The sequence below is a fragment of the Hemiscyllium ocellatum genome, chromosome 30 (genome assembly GCF_020745735.1).
Source record: "Hemiscyllium ocellatum isolate sHemOce1 chromosome 30, sHemOce1.pat.X.cur, whole genome shotgun sequence".
Lineage (NCBI taxonomy): Eukaryota > Metazoa > Chordata > Chondrichthyes > Orectolobiformes > Hemiscylliidae > Hemiscyllium > Hemiscyllium ocellatum.
Window position 1 is genome coordinate 28971926 of NC_083430.1, and position 20917 is coordinate 28992842.

Genomic DNA, 20917 nt, shown 5'->3' on the forward strand with positions numbered 1-20917 from the left:
AGTATCCTTTGTCAATGGCCCACCTCTTTTCAGAACAATGCAGTCTTCTCATGTTTATATGTGGAACAATTAAGCATAGACTATTTCCTTGTATTCATAAAATGTATATACTTACATGGGGAGGGTCCTTTCAGTTTGCCTGGTGGAATCAGGTCTCGTCTGGTTCGTGATAAAAATGCTGATTCAGCAGAGGCATTGTTAGTTTTCCCAAGATAAACATTAGAAACCTGTGCAAAGATTTGCAAATAGTAGATTGAAATCCTTCTGCACGTATCAAATGACACATCTATCAACTCCTCCATCTATTATTATGAGCATAGGTAAGGCCGAATGGAATTTTCAACAGTTAACACATTAAAAGTTGTTAAAGGCACTAATGGAAACAACATCGACATACACTTTACATTTATCTATTAAGGCAAAATAATTGCAGTGAATCATTCTTCACTATCTTTGTTTTATGGCATTGTGCTAATTTTTTTCTGGTTAAAAATAACACCTTCTCTGGGACAGTAGTTCAGTCAAGTTTTTATTAAGTAAACATGGTCATCTAGAGCTGTTCAGGTTGCACGTCACAAAGTTGCATATATAGAATGACTGACCCCTTGCCTTTACTTTAATCCAACATTTGCCACATTCTTGGAACATTCCAATTGACTTTGCAATCTGTTTTTTTCTGTGCAGAGCCTGACTCTGTTCAGTCTGTCAAAACAATGCTGCTCGATTCTGTGGTAGAGGAGGTGTCAGATCCTGTGGGTGGGGTGAGAGAGTGGCGGGGTTTGGTGGTCAGGTGCAGTGGTGGTGGAAAGGGCACTTCAGGCCTGGTGGCAGGGAAAGATGGGAGGGGTGGCGGTCAGGTTGCAGGAGGAGGTGAATTCTGACAGTAGGGCGTTTCTGATCCTAGGGTTAGGTCGAGCTGTTAAGTCAGACCCCAGGGGTGGGCGCGGCTGCTTCTACCAAAGGTGTAGCTGAGAGAGTGTGTGTGTGTGTGTGTGTGTGTGTGTGTGTGTGTGTGTGTAGGGGGTAAGTCTCAGTTGAATAGTCCTTCAGGGGTTAGGTCAATAGGCCATCTTTTGCTGAATATTTCCTAACTGCAGTGGAGCCTTCTGAATTCTAATTTAAATCGATAAACGTTCAATTTCTCATTGAGTCAGCCAAGTTGGAGATTCTAGAAAATCCCCATACTCATCGCTGCAGAAATAACTGTCTGACTTTTGGGGAAAGTCAGGCCATTATTTTTGCATTGAGTGAGAGCATCAGCTGCCTTCCAGCCTTCAAAATTTAATGATGTGACTCTGACATAATTTCCTTCTTTTCATCATGTGTGCTCATGTTAATCCCATCATTCTACATCTCCCCCTAACTATTTATCCATATTATTTCTGCAATCTAAATATCTTGCCCCAAAATCTCAGATGCCATAGGGCTACTGTGTGGTGTTGGTTCTAATCCCATTCTGAGGGTGAGGATGTTCTGCACTATCCCATTTGTCAGTGTCAATGCTCCTCTCTTCTTCCTCTTCTTCTGAGTAACAAGACCAAGTTTCTATATTTCGTTGTTGGATGATTTCAATGCATTATTATTTCTTCCTATGATACCATGATGTTTACCCAGTGCATATGATCTCAGCTGTGGTGGCTTCGCTCCAATCATTATTTGTCTCTATTAATCTTATACCACACTCTCTCTCCCCTAGCTGTCACTAATCTTCACCAAATTAGTTTGAAAATTGCCCACTTTGAGAAAACTTTGACGTTCTGTGATGTTCCTATAGGTAGGAATTCTCTTATCGACATTTTTTTCTTGTGGATCAACTGTGATTCTATTAGCTTGAATGATGAGCCGAAGAAATTTTATCCAAGGTCTTGCAAACTTGACCTTCTGCATTTATTGGACTTTGCGTTCTCACGTTTCAGTCATGTTCTTCAGGTATTAGTACGTAACTCATGTGGTTTATTAATGCCTTCTAATTTTTTGAATTCGTCTGCAGGATGTGGATATTCCTGGCTCAGTCAACATTCATTGCTAGTTGCCTTTGCCATCTTGAACAGCTACAGGTAGATCCACAATGCCATGAGGGAGGGAGTCCTAGGATTTTGGCGCAGTGACAGTGAAGAAATGCTGATATATTTCCAAGTCAGGATGATGAGTGGAGAGAAACATACAGGTGGTGGTGCTCCCATGCATCAGTTGCCCTTATCCTTCGCGAGATGGTGGCTGTATGGAAAGTGTTGGCTCAGGAGCCTTGGTGAATTGCTGCATCTTGCAGACTGGACACACTGCTGTTGGGGTGGGGGGGCGGTGGGGTGGTGGATGTGTGGAGGGGTTGGTGAATGTGTTACTGCTTTGTGTTAGACATTGTTCCCTAAAGTACTTCTGCAGCAGACATGATTCCAAATGTCAACAATTAAAACGATAACACTCAAAAGGTGTGATAAGTATGGTTATATTTTAGAATTTTCATCCAGAAGTAATAGCCACAATCCATCGTTTACATCCAGTTTGGTGAATAGGGTGCTCTCGGTTAGTTTTTGGGTAAAAATCAATTTTGGTACTTGGTTTAACTGAGTTAATCCAGACAGATTCTTTTCAAACCATTTGGTTTTGGAATCATAACCTAATCTGAATAGCATCTCATTGAGTCAGTGAAATACTCTTAGCATATATTTTTATTTCTTCTTTAACCTTTTCCAAGAGTGAATGAGATACTCTCCTTGAGTTGTATAGCAAGTTGAGCGAGTATTGTCTCACAGGGTGGTGTGGTATTCTATCTTTAATTTCCAAAGTTAGAGGAAAGGTTCAGGAAGTCATCATGAAATGAATATGCTTACTTTGCATCAGCAATCTCATTGACGTTACAAATTAATCTCAGCTTTAAGCACTTCTTACTACTTCACAGAGCATATTCTGGATTCCAATTCCATGATTTCTCTTTCCATTTCTGTGACTCTCATTGTTAGCTGGTCTTCAACTTTCAATGGTGGTCATCAAAGACCTCGTAATCTCATGTTGATGATTATTATTTCATTTGTTTAAGCCATTTAAATGTATCCAATAATACCAAAATGCCAACTCCTATATTTAGTTTGAACTCTGTGGGATATCGATTTGTCTCCAAATTTGACACTCCAGGATTTATTTTCAGAATCTTTGGTTTCTCCCAATTTTTCTTTCTGACCTTGCTGATTTTCAAAATCCCATTGTTTTCCAAGTTTCTACAGTTTAAAATGACAGGGTAATTTAATAATTTTCCAGAATTTGGCAATGTTGATATTCTTCTCATTTGTACAGCTTGTTACCTTTACACTGAAAACATTTCAAAGTATGGTTAATTGCTTCTTTTCCATTTTGTTGGAATATGGTTTTTGTTTGCTTTCTTCTTTGCAGCCTGTGAACTGAATCACCCCATACAATTTTTACCGTGGCATAGCGGTTTCTCTTGAAAGATCAGCCAGTTCTGTTTTTGAAGTCTTGTTTACCATCCTAAATATGAAGTTGTTCTTGAATCAACTCTGTCTTAAACTCTTGATAAGAGCAATGCTCTGTCAGCATATAAAGAATGGATCTCTTTTTCTCTGGCCTCTCTTTCCTTCTATTAAACTTTGCCTATTCAATAATTACATTTCTACAAACATTGAAATAAGTGTTGAACATTAGTTGTACCTCTCCATGTGATGCTACATGCTCATCAATGCCCCGTCTTGTTAATACGATTCAATGATCATTCATGATCATTCCAACAGTGTACCATAATGTATTGACCTGGTCCTTTGGCCTTACTTCATAGAAGAAATCGTAGAATCCCTACAGCATGGAAACAGGCCATTTGGTCCAACAAATCCACACTGACCCTCCGAAGAGGCACCCATCTAGATCCATTCCCCTACCTTATTATCTGACATTTACCCTTGACTAATGCACCTAACCTACACATCTCTAAATACTATGGGCAATTTAGTATGGCCAATCCGCCTAATCTGCACATCTTTACATTGTGGGAGGAAACTGGAACATTGGGAGGAAACCCACGCAGACACGGGGAGAATGTGCAAACTCCACACAGACAGTCGCCTGTGCCTGGAATCAAACCCTGGTCCTTCGCGCTGTGAGGCAGCAGTATAATAATTGTAAAAGTGATACTCCCAAGTTAGATATTGTAAACACACATGTATCTCCTAAAGAATTTCTATCTATATGGCTGTAAAGCTAAACAACATCTTTACTTGAACAAAAATATTACTTGTTGTTGTTGTCAACACAAATGTTTTACATACTCATGTGATAAATATTCAAAAGGAAAACTGAAGCAAACCTCAAAAAAATGATGAAGACTGAATTATTTGACACCTCCATTTGGGGTGCATTGTAACAAAGTAGATGCTTCACTCAAGTGGTAGCTTGCTGATGATTGAAAGGTTACTGCAGTTGGAGCAAAGATATTGAGTTGCCTTACTCACGTTATACTCATTGGGACCTGGTGTAACATTTTTGAGATCATCCACTTTCAAAGCAATGGGACGCTGGAACATACTGCTGTTCCCCTGATGATAATCGACCTTCGATAAAAATCGAGATGGAATATTGTATGCATTTGCTCCTGGTGTCTGAGAAATGCTTTTCCGTCCTTGACGGGATGCCTAAACAGAGGGAAAAGATGAAGAGATTTAATTATTGGAACAATCATGGAAAAAAAAAGAACAATATCAAAATGTGTCAGCTCATTTCAGGCTCTAAATATTACATTTGGATTAATCTGGAATTACTTATCATTTTCAATGCACAAACCTTGGATGATATATTAATATAGTTTATGTTATTTTTCTACTTTACAGAGGTTGTTTGCATGAAGATTTAGCCATTGATAGAACAAGTAGCAATCACCAAACAAGGAGTGAACATTTCCCTTGATATTACAATTACATTATGAGGAGAAAATGCAATAACTCACTTTGGCTGCAAGTCCCCCCATTCCTCTTTTGGAGACTGAGGTGCTGAAAGTTTCGATTGATTTATGAATGTAATCATAGGAACCCGGTCCTGGGTTTTCACTCTGTAAAAGAAAGTCTGTGTAAATACTTACTGATCCAAACAAAATGACATGTTATTACTGCATTCATTGATAATAACCACCATGACAGGGATTTCTTTAATTCATTCATGAGATATGGGCACTTATTCCCCATCCCTAACTGGTGAACTGCCTTCTTGAATAGCAGAGGAAATTCTAGAAATTTGACTCACTCACAATCCTCTTATGTCAGGTTGACTGGTGACGTGGATAGAAATTGGAGAAGAGACTATTCTCACATCTCTTACTGCCCTTGTCCAACTATTTGATGGAGATTATAGGTTTGAAAGCTGCCGTTGCTGGAGCCTCGGTGAGATGCTACAGTGAATCTTGTAAATGATATATGATTCAACCACGGTGTGCTGGTGGTGGGGCACATGAGTGTTTAAAGTTGGTGATGGTCTGCACATCAAGCACTATTGTATTCTGGATGGTATTGAACTTCTTGTGTCAATTGAGCTGTGCTTATCCAGCTTCTGGATAAATCAAACTTCTGGTATAAGCCTGTAGATAGAGGACAGACTTTGAGGAGTCAACAGGTGAGTTGCTCACCACGGAATTACAAGTTTCAGGCATGCCCTGCAACTAAAATATTTATATGGCTGACTCAATCAGTTTATGGTCAGTGGTGATTCCTAGGATATTACTAGTGGCGTTTCACCAATGCCAATACCACTGAATGTCAAAGACGCTCTATTGTTGGAGACTGTCAACATCTGGAACTTATCTGGCATGAAGGTTACCTGAGACTTATTAACCCAGACCTAAATAGTGTCCAACTCTTGTATGCAGGTGGACTAATGTATTGTGAATGATGCTGAACACTGTGCAAAAATCAACAAACATCCTCATTTCAATGTTTATGGTGGAAGACATATTGTTGATAAAGCAGCTGGAGATGTTTGGGCCTAGGACATTAACCTAAGGAACTCCTGCAGTGATGTCTTAGGGTTGAGATGATAGGCCTCTGTCAACCACAACCATCTTTGAGCTGGGTATGACTCTAACTAATGGAGAGTTTTCCCCTTGTGCCACATTGACTTAAATTTTCCCAAGGCTCCTTCACACCTATAATACCAGTCCTGAAGAAGGGTCATTGAAATATTAACTCTGCTTTCTGTTCTTGGTTGCTGCCTAACCTGCTTGGTTTCCCTAGCAATTTTTGATTATGTTCCAGATCTCCAGAATTCACATTTCTTGGTTGTATTAGTCCTTCATACTACATGAAATGCTGCCTCAATGCCAAGTCATTCTCACTTCTCCTCTAAAATTTATCACATTGGTCCAAATTTGGACTAAAGTTATGATGCTGTTGGCACCACACAATTCTGGCAGAACTGAAACTGAACATCCATGAACAGCTTATTAAATTGGTGATTTCAGGTGAAGTGGAAGCAAATGGAAAAATATTGTCAGAGATGATGATGTGGTGGTTATGTCAGCAAATTCATAACCCAGAGCTCATGACCTTAAAGGGAAGAGTACACTGGTAAGCAAGTTTGGTTAAGTTGCCTGACTTTTACTGCTCTCTAAGGGAAAAGGAACTCACACTAGCTTCCATTAATAAACAAGAAAACAAAAATTATAAACAAACCCATTCTTTAATATGTAGCAAAATGGATTATTAATTGCTGCTATAAAAACTTAGTCAGTACCTACTGTATCCAAACACACCACATTCATTCACAAATAGGGCAGAAAAATCACCTAACTTCACTCTTGTGGCTTGTACTCTGAATTGACAGAATTTGTGACTGTTTGACTATATTTTCCACCCATGATACTCTGTGAATTAAGAGTCCAAATCAAAATGGTGAAATGATGTGATTTGCTCACAGCTCTTACGTTTTTAGCTGATGCTATCACATTGTTGTCAACTATAGAAGATTCTTTGTTTCATGGTTGGTTACTTGGATCTAGGCCTCATTTGACAGACAAGTTTTTCTTTTTGATTTGACTTGACTGATATTATAATTGTCACATGTACCTAAGTACAGTGAAACATTTTGCTTGAACAGAGGGAGGAATACAAAGTTACAGCTGCAAAGAAGGTTCACAAAAACAAGATCAACATTGGGTTTGAAATTTGAGAGGTTCATTCAGAAATCTAATAACAGTGGGGAAGAAGCTGTTTGTGAACTTGTTGGTATGTGTGTTTAAGCTTTCGTATCTTCAGCCTGAATTTGGAAGAGAGTATAACTGGGTGGAGGTTTTCCTCTACTTGTGGGGGGACACAGTGGGAGTGAGAGTCAGAGTGAGGAGTGTGTGTGTGTGAGAGAGAGAGAGAGAGAGAGAGAGACTTGTGTTTGCTTGCAGGTTTTCTGAAGGTCTGTTGGTATACCTTTTCAACTGAAAGGCACCTGATATCATAAAAGCAAAACATCCTGCTTCTCTACAAGTTACATTTCATCGTGTAACCAATAAGGGAACACCATACAGTTCCACCTTTAATCTCTGAGCTGTTTAAAAAAAAGTTCATTCTCTGTAAGATGTCAGAACTTCGTTTTTTCAGTTTGTGCTTTCAAATATAAAGCCTGGACAAGACACAAGTTCAGTCCCAACATTGCAGTTGGTGAAATTTACATTCAGTCAATAAATCTGGCATGTAAAGCTAACCTCAGTAAAGGTGCCATGAAAGTACCATCGATTGTTGTACAAAAAGATCACTTTGTTCACTTTAGGGAGGAAATCTGCCATCCTTACCTAGACTGGCCTACGCATGATTGCAGACTCATAGCAATATGGTTGACTTTTAATTGCCTTCTGAAAAAGCCTAGCGGACCACTCTGGTCAAGGGTAATCAGAGATCAGAAACAAAACTTGGCCTTCCCAGGGACACCCACATCCCATGGCAGAATATAAAAAGGTGTGCAATGCTCTCAAACATAGAAATGAATAACGAGAATTGCTCTTTACTAAAAATGTTGATATTTACAGCTGATGAACAATGAAATATGCCTTCATTTCATTAGTTACCTTCTGACAGGACTTTATCAAAAAATAAAAATAATTTCTTAGATAGCATCTATGAGATGATTCAAGGGGCCTTATGGTACAGTGGTAGTGGACCTGTGTCTGTGCTAGAAAATCTGTGTTCAAATCCCACTTGCCCCAAAGCTGGTTTGCAACATGTCCCACCAGGTTGATTCAACAATAAGACAGTGCAGCAATTTTTCAAAGCTGCAAATCACAATGACAAAAGCAGCAACTGAAAACTAAAAGTAATCTGCAACAGAAATGAAAAGTAACAAATAGAGAACGGATTAAAAGCAAGTATTTTACATTAACTGATTTATTTTAATGCACACCTCAAAAAATAGTTGAGAGCATGGAATACAGCAAGGGCTCTGAAAACATGTGGGTCGTAGTGCTGAGGATCGCTACTGAATAACTAATTACTCTATTGGCAAAGCTAATCCAGTGCAGCGACAATATTGGTATCTGTCCGAAAATGTGAAAAATTGCCCAGGAATCTCCCGACTCCATTCTTTGAATGTTCCCCTTATTGACTCTGAACCTCTACAAATTCAAATTAGTTCAAAAGGAAGCTACCTAAATCCTGGCCCAAAATGAAATGAATTGTGCTGGCTAGCGTTACCATCTTCACTAATCTATGTTTCCTGTCACAACTTTTTAAAATCTTTGCATTAAAATTTCTTCATAGCCTCTCCATCGCTATTAGTGGATACTTCCTGATCCTAAGGGGGTGGATATGAAGCCAGGAAGAAGAGGCAGTTATGAAATATTAATGCTAGGGCAGTAGCCATCGCATTCTCGATTCTGAGCGATTTTCCCAAAGGTGGGTCATCACTGGCAGAAGCTAACCATTAAACAGAAGCAGGTAGCCAATTAATAAATTTAGCTGCCCATTTATGGGCTGACTGGAAATACCATGAGGATCTTACAACATCTCATGCCATCTGGCAGGTGCCTGGATAAGTTGTACTGGAGGCTCCTGCTCCCTCCTGCAGCAGCATTGCCCACTTCCTGCAGTGACTTGTGTCCTTCCAAGGCTGCAGGCCTTCTCATTGGTAGAAACTTACTGTTCTTAATTGAGTGGTGGGCCCAGAGCTGGCCTTGAATGGGTCCCTTCTCAAAAGATGTCCCAGACTGGCATAACGACACCAAGTATGGAGTTTGAATTTGTCAATAGTTGCAACTCTTAAAGTATTTTTAATATATTCCATCCTAGGTATCTAACCTCCCACAGTCTTATATTCCTCCTAATATCCTTTAATCCTCTAACTCTACCCTTTTTATGCATCCTCCACCACTACCTTTAGTGATTGCTACATCAATGCTCTCATATCCCTCAGTTTCCCTCCCACAGTTAGTCACTTTAGCTACAAGGGAGTACATGGTCACCTTACCGTTCCTAGCATGCACATGTCTATTTTGAAGTTAATTTATCAATCACACATCCATTCTGTAAGTTTCTTAATCTCTTCAAAGAATTCATTGAAATTTCCCTCTAGATTAAGTACAGTCATATGCAAACTTTGGAATTTCAATTCTCAGGTCCAAAACATTTCAATTAATATTGAACAATCATGGTCCCAACATCAACATTGTATTTCTCCATGTTCTAACATTTTCCCTGTCTGAGGAACTATCTTATTGTTTTTCTCTTTTGCAGTGAACTTGCTATCCATTCCATTAGCTATCACCCAACTCCATTTGTTCGTATCTTAGTCATGAGTCCACTAATGTAGCAAGTTATGAAAGGCCTTTTAAAAATCCAAATACATATCATCAGCTACACTACCTTAATCTCTCCTTTTGGTTAGTTATTCAAATAATTCAATAATGTTGATTACACAAAACCTTCCTTTTTGGTATTTGCTTCATTTTTTGGTTTCTACATTTTTTCTGTTACACTTTGAGTAACAATTATGTTAACTTTGTGCAGCTGATCACAAAGTTAATTGGTTTATAGCCTTCCTAGACTTATTCTATTTCCTGCCCTATGTCAAACAAGTTATTGGAGAAGCAAAGCAGACAAGTGGCAAATATTCTATTTCATTGAGTCGTAACTTATAGGTGGTTGAAGGATGTTGGGAAGTCAGAATGTGAGTTAATTACTAGCAGTAACCAAACTGCCCAGTCTGGATATTTCTTTGAATACTCCTGTGGACATCATTGATTTGGAGGAGGATTGGGAATTCATGTGGATGGAACAAAGGCATGTACAATCACAACCTCAGGCATTTGGTATCCACCCATACATGATCAAGGAGCTGTATGTAATGTCTAGGCACACCTACTTGGGTATATCTGAAGAAAGCTTAGTCATTTATGTTTCATAAGTGTGGCTGTCATAGAGGTGCTGTCTCCTACAACTTCTAGACAAATTACAGCATAGAACATTATTACCTCACCACTGAATTGCATTTTCATTCTACTATCCCTTCGTGTCACCATGAAGACATTTGCCAATTTAGCCAGTTCTCTGTGTACAAATATATTCAATACATGATAGCAGCATTGTTTAGTAGAGAATGTAATGACCTCTGAAAGTATACATTAACACAAAAAGTCAGAGAACGTTTACCAATGACAATTTGAAAGTAGATTGATTTGGTCAACTTTGCCCTTAACCATAATCTCATGGCTATGATTTGGTCAACTCTGCCCTTGATTATAATTTCATGGCTTCAATGAATAGAAAAGCATTCCATATTCATATTCCAGCAGTTGTGGACAAGGGAAAGCAGTCTTGTGACACAACTGGTAATGCCTCTGCTTCTGACCCTGAAGTTTCAGTTTAATACCCACTATAAGACCTAACAGTCAGAGAAATTGTGTTAATAATGTGGCCAAGTAAGCTATCAACTTGTACATGCTTGGTGATATGAATGTGAGAGTCTACTGGTCAGAACTGCTTAATATTTATTGGCACTGCCCAAGTTAATGCATTTGGTGACAAGCCATCAATATGTTCCAGGGGAAAAACAAGTTATACAAATAGTGGCCAGATGTCCATTGTCTGCTGCATGTCTCATTACACATGGGAAGCTTCTAAGTTTAATCTTGGACAACTGAATAGTGAATGGCCTGGACAGAGTAGATTTTGGGAAGATGTTTCCATTGGTAGGAGATACTAGGACTCGATGGCACAGCCTTAAGAGTAAAGGGAAGACCTTTTAGAATGGAGATAAGGAGAAACTTCTTCAGCCAGAGAGTGGGGAATCTATGGAATTCGTTGCCACAGAAGGCTGGTAACTGAGTAATTTTAATTTTAAGACTGAGATAAATAGGTTGTTGAGGATCAAGGTTTATGGGGAGAAAGTGGGAGAATCAGTTTGAGAAACTTATCAGCCATGATTAAGAGGTGGAGCAGATTCAATGGGCTGAATCACTTAATTTCTGCTCCCACATCTTCTGGTCTTATGGTGTACAACAATTGAATTATACAAACAAATGTGTGCTTCCCTGAAAATAATCATTTTGAGTCAATAAGTTTTGGTAATATTATTTGCAGGATTAGACAAACTGAACTATTGGATTCAATGGAACCAGGGATACCCACTGTAGCCATGGTTGCCACAAATATAGAGAATAATGTACCTCTATCAGTAACACACTCACTTGCATATTACAAGGCTCCAGGTTCAAATCCAAATGCAGGACATGAGTACAAAAAAATCAAGGCTGGCATTAACAGTGCAGAATGGGGGGGGGGGGGGGTGCAATGTTGGAGTTACCATCTTCCATCTTCCCAATCAGGTAGACTTAAAAGATCCCATAGCAATATTTCAGGGATGAGGGTGGATGTCACGACATTAGTAATTTCTGAAGAAATGGGTTCAAATCCCATCCCAACAAGTGGCGGAATTTAAATCTATTTAACAAAATTGATACTGAAAGGCAACCTTTATTATGATGACTACAAAATTCTCACTAATTGTCATAAAAACCCATCTCTTTCACTCGTGTCCTTTAGGAAAGAAAATCTACAATCATTGCCTTGCCTGGCCTACATGTGACTCTGGATTCTCAGTGATCTTTACTGACTCTCAAATGGCTTATTTAACAAAATCTGACAGCAACTTTAGCAGTCAATATAACATCAGTTACACCATTTTAAAATAATTTCTCTCTTCAGGTCACAGGGTCATCTTTGGTGTGCCCTACATTCCAAACTTGGTTCCCTGCTTTTCTTATCCACGTACCGCCACCCTCAGTAACACCATTTACATATGGACGACTGATACATAAACACTACTTAAATTCCACCATATATAATAAAGGCTGCCAGTTTGGTGCTAATTTGCAAACATAGTGCCGTGGATGTAGGTTTACTCGCTGAGCAGGAAGGCTCATTTTCAGACATTTCATCACCATACTAAGTAACATCTTCAGTGAGCCTCTGGATGAAGCACTGATGATGATTTCTGCTTTCCATTTGTACGTTTGGGTTTCTTTGGGTTGATTATGTCATTTCCTGTGTTATGTAATTTTCTATGGTGATGTCATTTCCTGTTCTTTTTCTCAGGGGGTGGTGAATCAGGTCCAAGTCAATGTGTTTGTTGATAGATATCCGGTTGGAATGCCATGCTTCTAGGTATTTGCGTGCATGTCTCTGTTTGGCTTGTCCTAGAATGGATGCGTTGTCCCAGTCGAAGTGGTGTCCTTCCTCATCTGTATTTAAGGATACTAGTGAGAGAGGATCATGTCATTTTGTGGCTAGTTGATGTTCATATATCCTGGTGGCTAGTTTTCTGCCTGTTTGGATTACAAAGTTGAGGACATCACACCCATGGTACCTAACAGAGCAGTGGAAACTGGTAGAACCAAACAGAGGAGGGTAGAGTGAGGCTAGTAGGAAATCTCAGTGGGAGAGAGAGAGACAGCAGACAGGACCTGTGAGCTAAAAGGAAGGAAAGTGTGTCACAGCATGATCTGTGAGGACAGCAAATGGAAAACTGGCAAACTAAATAGAGGAATACACAACATTGTGGGCGGCACGGTGGCACAGTGGTTAGCACTGCTGCCTCACAGCGCCTGTAGACCCGGGTTCAATTCCCGACTCAGGCGACTGACTGTGTGGAGTTTGCACGTTCTCCCCGTGTCTGCGTGGGTTTCCTCCGGGTGCTCCGGTTTCCTCCCACAGTCCAAAGATGTGCGGGTCAGGTGAATTGGCCAAGCTAAATTGCCCGTAGTGTTAGGTAAGGGGTAAATGTAGGGGTATGGGTGGGTTGCGCTTCGGCGGGTCGGTGTGGACTTGTTGGGCCGAAGGGCCTGTTTCCACACTGTAAGTCTAATCTAATCTAATCATAAACATTTTCAGCAAAAGCTTAGCATATTTAGGAACAGAGTTTTCTCTTTCACTTGCAAACACTGCCTGCTCCCAGTCTAGATCACTCACAGGATCACAAACTTTATCAGAAAAATATGTTCTCTTCCATCGTTCCACCTGTAGTTGGTTTTGCCGTCCAGTGGTTTATCGCAGTGTTATAGACTAAGCCAGACCACTCAAAACATTCTTAAGCACGCAACCCTGACCATAACTTTGTAATTTGCTTCGGTCAGAGTATAGTGAAAATTACCCAGAATACGTTAGCTGCGTTGACTACTAGATTTTAAAACAGACAAAAAACTTTATTCACAAAATTACACAATGAAACACAAAGAACAGAATAAAGAACCTCCAAAGAACTCAGTCTATCCAAACTAGACTTAATTATGCTGTTCCAAATATACACAACAGTCCCAATAAGCAAATCCCCTTAAAAAAAACAGTAAAAATGGAACAAATGCTGACAGGTTGAAGTTAGAAGGGCAGAAGAAAAGAGAGTTTTTGCAGGCTGTTGACACATAGCTCACTGTTGAAATCCTCATGAGTTCTGGTCTGATCTGCTAATCTAGAGAGCTGACCACTCCCCTTTCATTATACAGGTCACTTCTAAAACATGACCACCCTGGCCTGAAGTTTCATCTATTTATATATAAACAAAAAGGACTGTCAATACTCTTTAATCTCTGTACTAAACCAGTCTAATCAGAACTGGGAGCTGTTTATGACCTCTCTGAAAAAAAAACAAGGACACAGTATCCTTGAGAAAAGGAACAGCTTTTAGAAAAATGGGAGCAGCTTTATGACACATTCCCCCTTAATAACAAAACCATTGATATAAAAAGATGGTTTTATTTTTAAGACCCTTTAAAAACAAGCTGTTTAGTAGTCTATACATTATACTAACTATAAACATGCAAATATGCACAACCACATGCAAATTCAGGCTATGGCACACCAGCCACCAAATGCCTCTGCATCTCATTCAAGTCTCGATACCGCGTCGGCAATCACGTTTTCGCAACCTGCCACATGCACAATTGTCAAATTGAATGGCTGCAACAACACGCCCCATCTAAACAGTCTGGCATTTTTGTACTCAAATTTTCCCACAAATATCAATGGGTTGTGATCAGTGTATACGATTTTCTCAGATGCATTGCTGGGAATATAAACACTGAAATCTTGTAAGGCCAACACCAAGCTTAAAGTCTCTTTCTCCATCGTTGATGATTTCTGTTGATGAATGTTTAACTTCCTGGAAAAATATCCAATGGGTCTTTCTATTCCTTCTTCATCCTCCTGCAGGAGCACCGCACCGACACTCCCATCACTGGCATCAATAGCCACCTTAAAAGGCTTTGTGTAATCCGGTGTGGCTAATACTGGGGCAGTGGTTAACAGTGTTTAGGCTGTCAAATGCCTTTTGACAGTCTGCTGTCCACTGACACTTCTTGCCCTTTTTTAACAATTCAGTGAGTGGAGCAGCCACACTACTAAAGTTCGGCACAAACTTTTGATAAAATCCACTCAATCCCAGGAACCATAGTACTGCTTTTATCATTGACAGTGTGGAAAATTCCCCAATTGCTTTCATTTTCGCATCCCGTGGGGCCATTTGTCTATGCCCAATAACAAGGTCGAGGAAGGTGATTTGGGCTTTAGCAAAATCACTTTTAGCTCAGTTTCACCTCCAAACCAGCCTTCCGAAGTCAATCGACCAAGTCCAATAAATGCTGTAAATGTTCCTTCAATAATTGATTAAAATTCACCAAGTCATCAATATACACCACACAGTTGGGTAATCCAGCAAAGACCTTATTAGTCAGTCTCTGAAATGTGGCTGGAGCATTTTTCATACCAAATGGCATGACTTTGAACTGATATAGTCCATTTGGTGTTAGGAAAACCGAAATTACCTTTGCTCTCTCTGACAGAGGTACTTGCCAGTAGCCTCTGAGCAAGACCAACTTAGAAATATGAGTTGCTTGTCCCACTTTTTGACACAGTTGTCCAACTGTGGAATTGGATATGCATCAGTCTTTGTAACGGTGTTGCCTTTGCGATAGTCCACACATAACCGTTGGGTATCATCTGGCTTTGGCACCATGACTATGGGTCAGCTCCAATCACTGTAACCCATTTCAATTATGCTATCTTGGAGCACGTGCTCTAACTTATCTGAACGTGTGTCAACTTTACAGGGTTATTCTTAAACAGAACAGCATCTCCTATCTCTACGTCATGCACAATAAGGTTAGTACTTCCCAGCTTATTTCCCGATATCTCCCCACATGATTGTAATAATTCTTTCAGGTCATTTCAATTTTCCTCTGGAAGGTAAATCAATAATTTATCCCAATTGTTGAAAACTTCCTCATTGTCCAATTTGATTTGAAGAATGTCCAATTCAGAATCCTCTGAGCTTGGTTCTTCCTTCTGTGCTGTAATTATTAACACCTTCGCCTCTTGCTTTCCTTCCCTGTCAAAATACCTTTTGAGCATTTTCACATGACACACTCTGAGATTTCTTCCTGTCTGGAATCCTTATTAAGTAGTTCACCTCACTCAATTTCTTCTCGATTTGATACGGTCCACTAAACCTTGCTTTTTAAGGCTCACCTATTACTGGAAGTAACACCAATACCTTATCCCCAATTCCAAAGCTGCGAATTTGTGATTTCTTATCCACTTCCTGTTTCATTGAATGCTGTGATACTTTTAAATGTGGTCTAGCCAACTCTCTAGCTCTATTAAATCGTTCTTAAGATTTGACACATTGTCCAAATGGGTGGTCTCTAAAGTCTGACTTATTAATTTCCCCTTCATCAATTTTAATGGTCCCCTTACATCATGCCCAAAGATTAATTCAAATGGATTTAATTTGGTCGAGTCATTCGGTACATCTCTCATCACACAAAGTACAAACAGAATTCCCTTATCCCAATCACCTGGGTAATCCTGACCATAAGCCCTCAACATGGTCTCTCATGTTTGATGCCATCTCGCTTACACTCCCTGTGATTCTGGACGGTATGCAGTAGATTTGAATTGCTTTATTCTCAAGTTATCCATCACCTCCTTGAATAGTTTGGATGTGAAGTTTGATACTTGATCTCTATTGGTAGTTCACATCGAGTAAAAATAATTTTCCGACAACCCTTTTGGCTGTGATGTTGCGTAATGGGATTGGCTCTGGGAATCTAGTTGACACATCCATTATTGTTAATAAATACAACTTACCACTTTTTATTTGAGGTAGGGGATCTAGGCAATCAATCAAGATTCTTGTGAAATGTTCCTGAACTGCTGAAATAGGTATTAAAGGAGCAGGGTTCATTACTGCCTGTGGCTTTCTGATTAGCTGACATGTATGACACATCGACAAAATTCAACTACATCCTTGTGAAGTCCAGGCTGGTAAAAATGTCTTTGTATTTTAGCTTGTGTTTTCCGCACCTCTAAATGATCTCCAAGTGGTAGTTCATGCACCACCTGCAGTACCTCCTTTCCATATCCTGCTGGCAAAACAAGTTGATGAATCTCTGCCCAATTCTCACCTGCTTGTCTGTGTGATGGTCTCCATTTCCTCATGAAGACATCATTTGTCAAGTAATAGCACACAGGAATGCATTCACTCTTCTTCTCTGTAAATGCCTTTTATTTAACTGTTTTAAATTCTCATCTTTCTGCTGTAACTTGGCAGAGCTAAAGATACTTACATGTTTACCTATTTGCTTCTGTCATATCCTACTTATCTGATCAAAAACGTTTCACATAAAGCTACTTCAGCTTCCTTACCTGTGCCTTTGGATCTCTCCTGCTTCACCTTGTGCCTCCGTGATTTTGTGATTACACAATTTGGGAAACTTCCTGGATAAACATCCTTCATTTCTTCAGTTTCCTGCATTTCCAGTGGTTTTTCAACTAGAGTAGGCAGCACGCCTCCCGGTGAATCAGCGATATCATTTTCAAGGACAAATTATATTCCTGGAGCTGATAATTTGTCCAGTACTCCTATCACAAATTCTCCACTCTTCTCTGGACTCTCCAGCCTCACTTTACATAATTAAGCACTTTTTGTCTCACCATGAATTCTTGTTACCAGTACTTTCTCTGGAATAGACCCTCAGGAGTGCATATCTCCTCATCCTTCAGCATTACAGACTGAGAGGATCCTTGTCCTTTAATATTGTAACCTCTTTACCTACTCCTTCTGGCCTATGTGAATAAACTTTACCCTTTCATGTGTATGTTTTAAGCAGATCTGGCACTTCCTCCTTAATCAACCTTTGATCATTGTGTACACTCTGAGGCAGTTGTCTAACTTCCCTTGTGCATTTTGTTACTAGTCCAACAAAACTTCCAGGGTTGTCCGGTTTTCCTACATCTGGCTTTCTCCTCACCCACCAACGCTGTTCTCATGTGGCCCACTTTATTAAAATGAAAACACTGCAGCGTTTTAATTTCTTTGTCCCCCTCAAGGGTTTCTTTTTCACCTGTGGTAAGTTATCCCCACGATCTTCACTGAGCTCTACCTTTCCCTTTTCATGTGAGGATTTCTCTTTGCCCCAATTTCTATCCCACATGGACTGAAATTGATTCTGGAAGCCAAACCGTGTTTTATGGACCAGCTCATAATCATCAGCCCCTTCAGCTGCTAACCTTGCCATACAAAGTCTCTGCTCTTCCACGAGTTTGCACTACTTCCTCACTAAGATTACCTTCAGCCTTTATTTCCAGCGTTTTAAGCTGACTTCCCTATTTAACGGTCAAGTTCTGAAGTTCAAATGCGCTCTCTGTTTCTCTCTGTTCTGCTGCTCTCTCTTTTTCTCTCTCTTCTGCTTTTAATCGTAACTCAAGCTGTCTCATTTCTGCTGTCCTTTCCTTATCTCTCGCCTCTAACTCAAGCTGCTTCATTTGCAATTGAATTCTTGCCATCTCTATAGATTCTGATGGTTTCTCCAGCAAGTTTAAATGCTGACCTACTGCTGTAATTATCTCTTTTCCACACAGATGTGGGCAGGTCTAATCCTAAACTGGTCAGCTAATTCCTGCAGTTTGGTCTTATTCACCTTTTGCAAAACTTCCAAAGTCACCCAATCCATTTCCAGAAAACCTTTGGTGACAGAAAGAGCCATTACTATCCCAAGCTTTGTCTACCCAACCAAACCAACACCCGAAATAAAGACACTAGCACCTACCACTTGCTGTTTAAAATCCTGTAAAGAGCCCCAGTCTGTTATGGACTAGGCCAGACCACTCAAATCATTCTCAAGCAGGCAACCCAGACCATAACGTTGCAATTTGTTTTGATAAGTGCAGTGAAAATTACCCAGAGTAAGTTAGCTGGGTTGACTACCAGGTTTTAAAACAAACAAAAATTTATTCACAAAATTACACAATGAAACACAAAGAACACCGACAGAACTCAGTCTATCCAAACTAGACTTAATTATGCTGTTCTGAATATACACAACAGTCCCAATAAGCAAACCCTCTTAAAAAAAAAGTAAAAATGGAACAAATGCTTACAGGTTGAAGTTAGAAGAGCAGAAAAAGAGAGTGTTTGCAGTCTGTTCATACAGCTCATTGTTGAATTCCTCACTAGTTCTGGTCTGAACTGCTCAGCTAGAGAGCAGACTATGCCTCTTGCATTATACAGGTCACTTCTAAAACATGACCACTTTGGCCTGAAGTTTCATCTGTTTACACATAAATATAAAAGCTTCTCAATACTCTTTAATCTCTGTACCAATCCAGTCTAATCGGAACCAGGAGCTGTTTACGATCCCTCTGAGAAAAACCAAGGACACAGTGCTCCTTAAGAAAAGGAATAGCTTTAAGAAAAAAAAGGACCAGCTTTGTGACAATAAGACTCATTAAATTTCAAAATTTTGAACAAGGCATTTATTCAGCAGCAAGTAAAAATACATTTTGTAACTGTCAAGACTATTTGCACATTGTGACCAATATTCGTCTGCTGTTAACACCTAATTTGGACATTTTCAAATCCTGTCTCTTCCCCTTGTCTCATGGTCATCTTTGGTGTGCCCTGGATTCCAATCTCGGTCCCCTGTTTGTTGTTACCCATGTACTACTACCCTCAATAACATCATTTACACGTAGTTGGCTTATACATGAACACTACTCACATTCAACTCCACCTCTCTACTACCTTAGTAACTCCAGCAGCAGTATTACAAACAGAAATACACTCATTACAGGGGACTCCAAATTACCGATGTCTGACATCCAAACACTTAGCCTTAGGAATGTGACCTTAAACAGGGGTATAATTTTAAAGATCTGACATACAAACATTTCAAGTACTTATGCACGGCTCTTATATATTGTCCTGTGTTGTGTTCTAACTTGTATACAAATCGACTTGCGACCGGACTCCGAATCAGAGCCCATTTACAAGCTGGGAACTGTCTGTATATGTGGTATTAAGAACTGGATGAGTTATAAATTTATAAAAGGTCAAATGATGGCAAGGTTGAGGTCATCCAGTTCTGAAATCGTCTGAGTCTCTGTCGGCCTCCATCAATAACTCTGATGCTTGGATAGGTTTAGTCCAACGGTGCTTGCATTGGATGCTCATTTCACCTTGACCTGAGGCTTTAAATATTTGTCCACTCACTGTTTAGCTCTCTGCCACCGGTGCTAAAACTTACCCTTACACTTCAAAATGTAACTTCTGAAATGTTTTCCTTATCAGCTTTTCGCTTTTACAAATTTCAACTGATCTAGAATTTTGCAGCCAAGTCCCATTCCACATCAAGCTCGGGTTTTCTTTTAATCCCTCATGTGCAGTATCACCAAATTAACTTCGCAATCCTCCATCTTTACTTTGAATGGTTTCCCCAGCCTCACCCAGTAATCTCTGCCAGCCATAAATTCCAACCCACACCTTCCATCCCTCTTGGTAACAGCTCATTTCCCTCCACCTCCTCCTCCACACCCCGATTGCAGATCAATCTTTCAGTTATTCCACCCATCTGCATATTAACAACCACTTCACCACTAGGCACCACAAACAAGGGCAAGAAGCAACAAGCTCAATAATGATGATTGTGAAGACATTTAGGCCACAAGGAGAAGTTTGACTCAAATTATTGTAGGCCCACTTAACTGGCTGTTCACTCATGTTAAAAAAAATTACACCATTTCGAGAGATTTCTGCAATCTCATCCAGAGACAGATGCTGACTTTGGTTTAACCAGCTGATTTGGAAAAAGTTATACATTTACCGAAATTTTCACATCATTTTAATAAAAACTGAGCTTTTAAAAAATGGTTAAAAACTGAGATCATTGGAAATGGGAGGAAGAAAAGGCTGTTCAGCCCCTCATTACCATTCTACTATATCACAGACAAGCTCCCATCTCAATCTTGTTTTCACACAATATTCCTAAAATGGAGAGCTCAACAGAGTTTGTCTGGCAAGGTTTTCAGGTTGTTAAAAATAAGAAAATTGTAAGACAAAAATACACAATGACAATCAAGTTTTTAAATGGAAAGCTTCTGTGTCGGAAATCTGTGAAGAT

At 39.7% G+C, this 20917-nt stretch overlaps 1 protein-coding gene across 1 annotated transcript in view; it reads right to left on the reverse strand.

The window, feature by feature from the left end:
* The window catches only part of stpg1 (sperm-tail PG-rich repeat containing 1), a 48642-nt gene that overhangs the window by 19424 nt on the left and 8301 nt on the right, over positions 1-20917 (reverse strand). The window contains exons 3-5 of the mRNA XM_060847163.1: positions 4949-5050; positions 4458-4637; positions 116-227 (exon numbers count right to left, since the gene is read on the reverse strand). Of these exons, the coding sequence (XP_060703146.1) occupies positions 116-227; positions 4458-4637; positions 4949-5050 (394 nt within the window). The remainder of the gene's footprint in view (positions 1-115; positions 228-4457; positions 4638-4948; positions 5051-20917) is intronic.